The following is an 11,467-nucleotide window of genomic DNA, read 5'->3' on the forward strand; positions in this document are numbered from 1 at the left end:
GATATTCAATCCCATTTGTCAGGTCAGTGATGATGGCAATGGGGGTTCCAACACAATGTTCTCCTTGAGGTTCACAAATAGCCCAAACAATCATGCCAAGGAATTCTTGTTCCATGTATTGTGGAACAATAAAAAATATTGAAGATCCCACAACCCGATAGCTTAACCAGCTAGGAATCTCATAACAGTGAAGAAAAACATTTACGCCATTGAGTGCAGAATTTGCCTAAACATGAATCAGAGAAAAGGTATTACATAGAGAAATGTATAAGGGAACAACAATGTTTGAATTATACAAGTGACAGAGCAACCAACCTTGAAGAAGCTTTCAGCTAGAGGATTTTTTCTGAGCATACAACCTATTGCATTCATATACTTCAAGTATTTAAGGTTCTCAAGGCCCCGAATCTCAACCAATTTACTGCAATCACAGAAATCCAACAGTTGCAATCTGTTTGCACTTGACAAATCTGGAAGCATTTCTAGTGACCTGCAATTCCTTGTGGATAGTACTTCTAGGTTACAAGGAAGATTTGGGAGCATAAGGAGATTCGGGCATCCATAGAGGCTAAGGGTTTTTAGCTTGGATAGGTGACTAAGAGTGAAGGGTAGGCTGTGAAAGTTATTTCCACTTAAATCTAAGACTTCCAGTGAGAATAATCGGCAAAGACAATTGGGAATATCTCTTTGGCACAGATTGAAGAAAGGAACTTTTAGAACTTCTAAGGACGGTAAATTTATAATAGAAGATGGAAGAATATCATGATCTTTTGATGCTAAAAAGGATGAAATGATGGGAAGACGAGATCTAGGTTGTAAAATTTTGCAGCCATTTCCCACTTCCAAGAGTTGAAGATTCTTCAGAAGTCCACAAGACACTGGTAGTTGTTTAATAGATGTTCCCATTGCATAAAGTGCCGTCAAACGCCTAAGATTCCCCATGTCAGCAGGCAATTGTTGTAGATTTGTACAATAATTCAGATATAGCTTCTCGAGCGATTTCAGCTTGCAGATGCTATCAGGTAGTCCCTGGAGTTTCTTACACCCAGTGAAATCTAAATACCCGAGAACCTCCAAATATCCAATTGATGAATGCACCTCAGTCAAACTCGAACAACCTCTAAAAACTAGTTTCTCAAGCATTGGTGAACCAGTGAAGTCTGAAGTTCTCATTAGGCTCTCACAATAGCTCAGATCCATAATCTTCAAACACCTTAAGTGCTGAACAAATGAAGCAATGTATTAACTCCGGAATAGCAGATATAATTGTTTAAAATCAAGGAGTAAAGTTGTAGAACATCAGACCTTTGTCCTAGGGGACTCTTTGAGGCTACTGTATTTCACATCCAAACTAACAAGTTTGTCCAAATGCAAATCCGATGGGAAGTGTTCCAAATGGCAATGATGCCATTTTAACACTCTAAGCTCTGTCAACATGTCCTTGAAGCTTCCTTGAAGAGTAAGATGATCAATCTGGAGGAGTCTCAGGTTCTTCATTTCTGAAAATACTTTTGTACTCACACACATGTCCTTAAATACTGGTTCTTCTAGCTTCAATGCCTCAACTTTTTCCCCTCCCTGGATTCATGATGAGAAATGATCAGTTCCATCAAGACATACAGGATGTGTTCGAAATTTATTGATCAAGATTTAGAATAGAGAGCTCAGGTGAATAAAGTCAGTAGTGTAGGGGGGTCAAACTATTAATTCTTTTACATAATCAAAGAAAAGTGAAGCACCTCATTGGCTAATGGCTCAATTCAATGCTTAATATTGCATTGGGTATGGTTGTGTGCTTCTCATGCCAATTGATATAATTCCTTGAGGAAGAGACTAAAAAAGAAGCAAAAATTACTCTACATGGATTGGGACCCGCATCTGGTATAAGGTCAATAATGAAATTACCAACACATGCAGAGCTTCTAAAATTACAATGTTTGTGAATTTAATGTTACACGCATATGATAAGTATTTTTTTATATAAATGATGAACCAAAAGGTAGCTCATGCTGCTCTTACAATAGATCCTTGTGTTAAATGCAGAGAGGGGATATGTGTAACCAAGAAAAATAAAAGTTTATACTTTGTTTAGCTAGTTTTTGGCAGTGTTGCTGTTGTTACTGTTTTTTAAAAAGATTTAGCAGCATTTTCCTGGAGTTGAAAATGCCCACTTCAGAGGATATCTTATAGTGATTAGGTTAAAATTTTCAATATTGTAGGACAACGGGAGTATCATAAAACACTTCTCTCTGGCTTTCAACTGTTTTTCAGATACTTGTAATCCATAGAAGAAGAAATTTTAGTATAAATATAAGGACTTTAAAAGATGCATGAGAGTAAGTTATATATGACACATTGACTAGCTAAAAAGCAAAGCAAGTTTCCATTGGTAAACTGCTTAGTAAGGTAGTGCTTAAGAATTTTTTTCTAAAACAAATTTTGAGGAGACCTTGTTTTCTAATCTTGGGAAAATATAGGTCAGGCTTCAAAGTAGAATGAACCATTACCTTGTGTCCAGTAAGCAAATCACGAATATCATCAGGATCCCACAATCTGCTACGTTCACCTGGATATTTGGATTCTCTACGAACAATTTGTCTTCCCATATCTCTAATCAGATTATGCAAACTCAGTTGATTGGATTCATTTATTGTTACTAAACACTTGTCGATCAAGACATTAATTCCAATTTCAGGGAAGAAACCGCAACTGCTGAGGATTTTAGAAACATCTTCCTTGTCGCATCCTTCAAAGAAACATGCGATATCAAGGAATATTTCCTTAGTTGTATGATCACGGAGACCATCATAGCTTTTTCTCAGTTTCTCTACTATCGAATCGTGACAGTTTTGCTTCAATCTCTCAATGACACATTTCCAGTGTTCCATGCTCTTATTATTTAAAGTGGATCCCCAAACTTCAAGTGCTAATGGAACCCCTTGTGCATATGTTACCACACTTTCAGAGACCTCCACAAAGTCTTCTGGAGGGAAGGGATTCTCGAAAGCATGCCAACAGAAAAGCTGTAGACTTTCACTTTCGGTCATACACTTGACCTCATATTTTACATCACCTGTGGAACATTTCAGCAAGCGTTCGTCCCTCGTGGTAATGATAATTCTACTGCCAGGACCAAGCCAATTCTTCCCTCCCACTAATGAGTATATTTGTCCGTCATCAACAACCTCATCAAGGATTATGAGAACTCTTTTTGATTGAAGCCTTTGTTTAATCAATTCAATTCCATGGTCGACACTGCTGACGTCAATTCTTTTCCTGAGAGTATCCTTGAGAAGCTTTTCTTGCAAAGCAACCAAATAGCTATCCCCCCTTGAAACTTCCGATCCAACATGAAGAAAGGAGCTACCATCAAAATTTGGAGAAATTTGGTTGAAGATGGCTTTTGCTAAGGTTGTTTTACCAACCCCCCCCATGCCCCAGATTCCAACATTCATGACATCACTTGACACCGTCCATGACAACTTATTTATTAGTTCATTAACACGAGAATTAATTCCTACTGGATGCCTTGCAATGTCCATATATTTTTTGTTTAATTTACCCTCTACCTCCTGGATAATCATCTCAATGAACTTGACTTCACTACTGCACAAAAGGAAAAATGGTAGTAGTAAATAAATAGTAGTAGTATTTTTGTAAGGGAGAAAAGGTATTCTGTAAGAAATTAAACAAGATCAAGTCATGAAGTAATAAAATTTTGAAAGGAAAATAATTTTATTTTCTTGCTTTTCAAAAAGGACATCAAAATTAGTAACTAAAAGATGGATGGGAATAATCCAGAAAAACGTCAAGAAGTAGTAAACCAATACACAGATGGCCCCTCCATACAACTTCACCTCAGTTAATTCACCGAATACCTACCTCACCAGTACATGTATTAATTATTTATGCCTATTAGGCATGTGAGAAGAAATCATTTATCCCCTTCAACCCAAAATAAGTGTTTCTTTTAAAACACAACACAAAATTAATTACTATTATTTTCAAATTAGCCTTTATTCTTAGAAAATATGTAAGAAGTCTCGAGGAGAACTAAAGGGCAATTTCATCAAATAACTTTTAAGATTGATGCTATGAAGTAGTTCTTTTCAATAGGTGGATCTGAAATCATAAAGGACAATTTTCCCTTGGATAGAAGAAAGTAGGGGTCTGTAATGCATTTCCTGCATCCTTGATCAGTAGGCGCAACAGATTTACTGCTATCACTTACCCAACACTGCTGAACAACCATCTATCGATAAATAAAGGTAATAAAACATTAACTAGAGGTTGAATAGTACTGTCATGCAAAAATAATGAAAAAAAATAAAATTGATTGCAGAAACGAGCTAATTATTTGCAGCAATTAATTAATGAGATCTATAGCAGAAAAGATGGAATTAATTCGCAGAACTGTATCTTTGCATTCCCATGTTCTAAACAATGCCGGGCTAGCAAATGTGTATTCAGAAGAGAAAACAGAAAATGAAAAGGAAATATCAAACTCTCATGAAAATTGGGAACACATATTTTTCTTACAAAAATAAATACAGATGGCAAGAACTATTACCCGTTAAAATGATTTTGAAGATGCAATCCCTTTAAATTTGCAACTGCAGTAAGTGCAGCTCTCCACTTCCTCAACTGTTCTGGACTTGAATTGGATTCATGTTTGGCAAGGGAATCTCCAATTTTCCCAGTTTGATGGCGTACTTCAGAAGGATGAACATCATAAAAAATAGGAAAAATGTGCTGTCCAAGTTTTTCTTTACATTCAAGAATTTTGACCAGCTCATTAAGACACCATTTAGATGATGCATAATTTTTGGAGAAAACAACAAGAGAAATTTTTGACTCTTCAATTGCTTCAAGTAAACTCCGTGAAATGTCCTCGCCTCTTGGAAGTTCATCATCATCTCTAAACACAATAATTCCAGCATCACATAATGCTTTATAGAGATGATCTAAAAAAGTTCTGCGTACATCTTTTCCCCTAAAATTCAAGAAAACTTCATTACATGGTGAATACAAATTAGCCATGGGTGAAGGGTCTCATATACAGGGAAAGTATTTTCAGGCTACTCTCTATAAATCCTTAAGGTTAGAAACCATAAAGATCAAATGACTGCTTATATAGGATAGATAAATATGCTTTCTTTCTTGGAAAATATGGTACACATTTGTATTATAAGAATTTGCAAAAGATTAATTAAAATGGAAGAAGAACTTGCAAGGCAGTTTCCTCATAGACTTATTTGAAGAAAAGGTTGACACGGTCAAAAGTGGAGTCCGGAATTAAAAGGACAACAATTTTTTTTTTAAATTTCAAGAGGACAACTAAATTATTTATCAAATTAAAAGGGCAACTAATTTTAACGACGTTTAAATTAGAATTTCCGTTGCGAGGCACAGAAACCCATTCGCCTTACAAGGCTATGACAGCTTTTTAGCCTTACAAAGCGCAGGCCCACCTGCATTTTACCGGCTGTTTTTTTTAAAAAAATATATATATTTTCTGAATTGAGTAAAAATTTGCAAATCGAATTTCATTTTAGCATATGAATTTATACTAAAAATTCGAAAAAAAAAGTATGGGCATGGGAATATTTTTCAATTTTTAGTTTATGCTTTATATATATATATATATATACTTTTTTAATTTTTTTAAATTTATTTGTAATTTTAATATAGTATTTATTAAATTATTTTTATTCACTTTATCTAATAATTTTTGACTACTAATTGAAGTATTTTATTTTATTTTTTCGTTAAAACATATACCGCGTGAAACTTTTACAGTGTTGATTTAATTCAACACTGTAAAAATATGTCACGCAAAACTACAATGTTGATTTAATTCAACACTGAAAGTTTCACGTGAAAATATAATGAAACAAGGCGCAAGGGGCTTGACTTGTGAGAGGTGAAAACAACACTGTTTACTTGTGACTTTTTTTATTTTTTGAATTTTTAGTTTAAACTCATATGCTAAAATGGAATTTGATCCGTAAATTTTTACTCAATTCAGAAACCAATTTTTTTTTAAAAAGAAAACAGCCTGCGCCTTGTAAGGCTAAAAGCTGTCATAGCCTTGTAAGGCGCATGGGTTTCTGTGCCTTGCGGTGGAAATCCTGATTTAAACGCCGTTAAAATTAGTTGTCTTTTGGATTTGATAAATAATTTAGTTGCCCTTTTGGAATTTTCGAAAAATTGTGTTGCCCTTTTAGCTTTGGACTCTATTATATAATATATAAAAATGTTTCGACATGAGTTATGATCAAATGATTGAAATTTTTTTATTTTTAATTAGAGATCTTGAGTTAGGAGCGCTATTATTAGAAATTAACCTTGCAATATGCTTATTCGAACTTAGTGAGATTTTAATATAAATACTGAACTACGAATGAAAATCGGAAAAAGTATATATAGAGATGTAAATTCTAAAAAGAGCTCCCTTCTAAAAACTAAGAATACTTGATGTGACAATTTGAATAGGCCCACAATTGTGGACAAGCCATGTGGGATGCATAGTAGTGCAATGCCTTGACAAAGAAAAGTGGTGACCCTCACAAAAAACCAAAAAAATAAAAATAAAAATAAAAATAAAAATTAATTTCTTGATACAAAATCCAAGAATAAAAGAGGAAAAAATAATCTACACTACTGGTTATTCTTCGAGGATCTTGATGAGATGGTAAGTACATGTTATATTTGAGTCCGAAATTAAAAGAACAATAAATTTTTTCAAAAATTATAAAAGGACAACTCAATTAATTATAAAATCAAAAGAGCAACAATTTGTAACAACGTCTAAATCAGATTTTCTAAAACGAAGCTCAAAATTCTATGAGCCTTGTAAGGCTCGAAATCCTATGAGCCTTACAAGGCACAACAGCCTTTTAGCTTCGTAAGGCTCAGCCGCCCATGAGCCTTACAAGGCGCAAGGCTGTTAGCGTCTGCAGTTGTTTTTTTTTTTTAAAGAAAAATTGCATTTTACTTTTTTTGTTTTTTATAAGTCTAATAATAATAATAATAATAATAATACATAGTTATTGATACAATGCATAAAGATACACACGTTTCTATCTAGACATCCACACATATACATGTGAATCTGTAGTGTGATTTCTTTCAATGAAGATAGTGACAAATAGTCAACTGTTGTTATCCTTTTTTTCTTTTTATGTTATATTATATATTAGATTAAAATCTGTAAGATTTAGCCCAACTAAAGAAAAAATAATAATATTAAAAGAGGTTCAAATTTATTCTGCTCTAATAGTAGAATTTCATGGGGATAAAAGAATTTCGTAGAAATAGCGTTATTCCCACCAACCACTTTTCGGTCATATCTTTGAAAAATAATTATTGTTTCTAAATTTTAAATTTAACATGTAAAGTCTTATGATATTACTTTATTTATAAAATTATAAGACTGTAAATTTAAAAAGTTATAAGACGGTAAATTATAAAATTATAAGATGGTAAATTTTTAATTTAACATGTAAAGTTGTCCTTTTTGCTCCGGAGTCGTTTATTATGCAAGTCAACATATAGTGATTCTTATTCTTAATTATATTCTTTCTTCAAGACCATGAATACATGTTGAATCCTTCAAAAATATATTTTTTTCACAACAATTATTTTAGATAGTTTGATATTATTTAGTACAACATATAAGGGAACATGATAGAAAATATAAAAGACAACATTTCTAGAGATTATTGTGTGTCTTGATGCGGTTGTTGTTGTTGTTTATGCCTACCGGTTCCACATGTGGTGGGTACGTGTGGCCTTGTTGTTCTTCGAGGGTTGTTGATGTCCTGCCAAAATTTATTACTGAATTCTATTAATATTTTATAAATGTCAAAATTGAAAATTTGTCTATTATAACAACATACATATTATTGTGAAGGTCCAACTTCATCATCATTTTGATTTTGTGACATATCATCCTGGAATAAGATGTAAATCGTTAACATATACTCTTTAAATAATTTATAGAATATTTTATTTATATTAAATTATATGTTAATGATTTACATCTTATTCCAGGATGATATGTCACAAAATCAAAATGATGATGAAGTTGGACCTTCACAACAATATGTATGTTGTTATAATACACAAATTTTCAATTTTGACATTTATAAAATATTAATAGAATTCAGTAATAAATATAATTTGACAGGACATCAACAACCCTCGAAGAATAACAAGGTCACACGTACCCACCACTTGTGGAACTGATAGACATAAACAACAACAACAACAACCGCATCAAGACAGACGATAATCTCTAGAAGTGTTGTCTTTTATATTTTCTGTCATGCCCCTTATATGTTCTATCAATTTTTTATAAATTATATATATAAAATTGAAGTTTTCGAACTCCAACATATATGCATGGTTCATGTTTACTATAAATATTAAAATGTTGTGTTTTTTTTTTTTTACCTTGATATGAAATATAATTTTTCTCATGTTTTCAACATATTCATCAGTAGGGACATTAGGGCTATCAAGAATATCAAGATCTGTTGAATCATTTCCACCAAAATAAAGTATGACTAGAGAAGGATGAATTTTATCATTCTGCAAGTGAATAAACCAAATTATAATTTCACATAAAAAAAGTTGAAGAAAAAAAATATCATAATAAATTATGGAACTTCAACTAAATAGTAAATAAGGTCTAAACTATTGGGTTTAGTTCGGTCTGTTTGGAAAGCGACCAAGTAATGGCTTGCAATAAGGTCTAAACTATCTTTATGCATCATATCAACAACTATGTATTATTATTATTATTATACTTATAACAAACAAAAAAATAAAACGCAATTTTTATTTAAAACAGCCTGCAAGGCGCTGACAGCCTTGCGTCTTGTAAGGCTCATGGGCGGCTGAGCCTTACAAGGCTAAAAGGTTGTTGCACCTTGTAAGGCTCATAGGATTTTGAGCCTCGTCTTAGAAAACCTGATTTAGACGCCGTTACAAATTGTTGCCCTTTTGATCTCATAATTAATTGAGTTGTCCTTTTAGAATTTTCGAAAAATTTGTTGCCCTTTTGATTTCGGACTCGTCGAAAGTGCTTTCATGTAATTTCACTGAAATTCCATTTCTTTTGAGTTAATACCTGAATCAATTACATAGCAATTTTGTATGATCAAAGTCATCTGGTTTTCTTCAAATTGATGTCTTCGTAAATATGATGCTTAATTTATTTTATCACAAAATGCTAGCAGGTCTTGTTTATTTTTTTCTATTTTGGTAGGGATTTTTCATTTTTCTTTGGGTTTTTCATCCGGTGTAAGGAGCCTTCATTGGAGCTCCAACTAAATTCAAATTGTGCACGGAAATGTCCATTTTGGGATAGTGCTCCCAATAGAATTTTCTCCATACTCGGGGCTCGAATCTGAGACGTTTGGTTAAGGCCGATAATAAGCACCCAATTTTCTTGCCAACAACTCATTATAACCCATGAACCAAACATAAACCAAAACTCTCTAAACCACAACACAACCATCGAGACGAATCCTTTTCCAAATAATTACAAGAAAATCTGAACTAATACCTGCTAAATCAAGAGTGAAGCCAGAACCAACCACCGAACACTCATAATGCACAGAAACCTCACTGATCTTAGTAAAATTTCGTCCTCTTAACATAATCCTCCACGAGCTTTAAGCCACAAAAACTGATCTTTAGACAACACATACTCATTAAGGGAGGTCCCAACTAATCTGATCCAAAGAAGGAGATGACCAAGTAACCACCTAATGAATGATACACCCAAGCATACAAAATCTCTAATAACACTATCGGAATGTCGAGAAGGCAACTCTTAAAAAGGGAAAAACTAGGCCCAATGGTTCCGGGCCAACAATAGTCGCACGAGTTTCTAATCTACATTATATAAATAAGAGTAAATTTTAGATTTAGCAAACATAAAAATCATATTTGTATGCTATAATTATAGTTTGTATAATTGCGCTTCATATCAAACTTTATGTTTGCTATGGAGCATCACATTTGTATCAACCTCCCATTTGTATAAATCACTGGCAGCCTCTCAATTCAATTGTATATATGTAACTACTATGTATATGTATCAATGATTGTGTTTTTATATTTGCATAAAATTTGAATTGTGTATACAATTGAATCGAAATAAAACATTTATATATCAACTCTCTCTCTCTCTCGCTTTATACAACACAAATTATACATTGTAATTTGTATAATTTGTGTTTGTATAAATCGAGAAAGAGAGAAAGGCAAAAGAGAACTAGTAGAGAAAGATCTGTATTTGTATAATTATAAGTGTATATGACGAAAATATATGTATTTGTATTTGTATATACAGTTTTCTATCGCTTTATACAAACATAAATGCAATTTATACATTTGTGTTTGTATAAAGTGAGAGTGGCGAGTGAGATTCGCTGGGGAGAGAGGCGAATAACAACTGTTTGTTACGGGTTACAATTAAATGAAAATATAGTTATAACATTTAATTTGAATTAATAATTTGTTATTTTATAAAAAAATTCCTATAAATAAATAGTTCACGTCACAACCTCCATGGATGATTTTACACCCCAAAACCTTTTTTCCTTTCAAACAATAGATACTATAACCACACTTAAACATATAACAACCTCCTTCATCACATATGAATCCAACTAACGCAGGGCACCGGAACGGGTTGTACCGGTACCGTTCCGATTCGTTCAGGTACCGTTTCGGTTCGTTCCGGTCTGATAGTAGTCGGGACGGGACGGGATACATTGAACCGGTACACGGAACGGAACGGTATCATGATTTGGTACCGGTATACCAGTACCGGTTCATCCCGGTTCATTCCGGTTCCGTTCCGGTCCGGTTCGGTACCGGTCCGATCCCGGTAAATCACTTTTAATTAAAATAAAAAATAATATTTTTGTCATTATTTACTTTTATTAGCATTTCTTTTTTTGTTTATTTAATTTTTTAAAATTACAAACTTAAGTTATTTAACTTACAAGTTATATGTATAACTTAATAACTTATAAANACCGGTCCGATCCCGGTAAATCACTTTTAATTAAAATAAAAAATAATATTTTTGTCATTATTTACTTTTATTAGCATTTCTTTTTTTCTTTATTTAATTTTTTAAAATTACAAACTTAAGTTATTTAACTTACAAGTTATAAGTATAACTTAATAACTTATAAACTTCAAAAGATTCAAATCTTTAAAACTTATAACATAACTACATAAGCTCAAAAACTTTTAAAAAAAACTTTATTAAACTTAACTTACAAATTTATATACGTAAAAATTTTAAAAAAAAATCTTTAAAATAAACTTAAGTAAAATTATTATAAATTTTAAAACTTAAATACTATAAACTAATATAACTTAGAAAAAAAAAAAACATTCGTATTTTCGTAATTCAAAATAACTCAAAAAAAATAATTAT

At 32.4% G+C, this 11,467-nt stretch overlaps 1 protein-coding gene across 1 annotated transcript in view; it reads right to left on the reverse strand.

Annotated features, from left to right (window-relative positions):
* Positions 1 to 5,040, reverse strand: part of LOC125845946 (disease resistance protein RUN1-like) — a 53,312-nt gene extending 48,272 nt beyond the window's left edge. The window contains exons 1-2 of the mRNA XM_049525429.1: positions 4,571 to 5,040; positions 2,970 to 3,606 (exon numbers count right to left, since the gene is read on the reverse strand). Coding sequence (XP_049381386.1) covers positions 2,970 to 3,606; positions 4,571 to 5,040 — 1,107 coding nt within the window. The remainder of the gene's footprint in view (positions 1 to 2,969; positions 3,607 to 4,570) is intronic.
* Between the last annotated feature and the right edge of the window lie 6,427 nt (positions 5,041 to 11,467).

This window comes from Solanum stenotomum, chromosome 11 (assembly GCF_019186545.1).
Source record: "Solanum stenotomum isolate F172 chromosome 11, ASM1918654v1, whole genome shotgun sequence".
Lineage (NCBI taxonomy): Eukaryota > Viridiplantae > Streptophyta > Magnoliopsida > Solanales > Solanaceae > Solanum > Solanum stenotomum.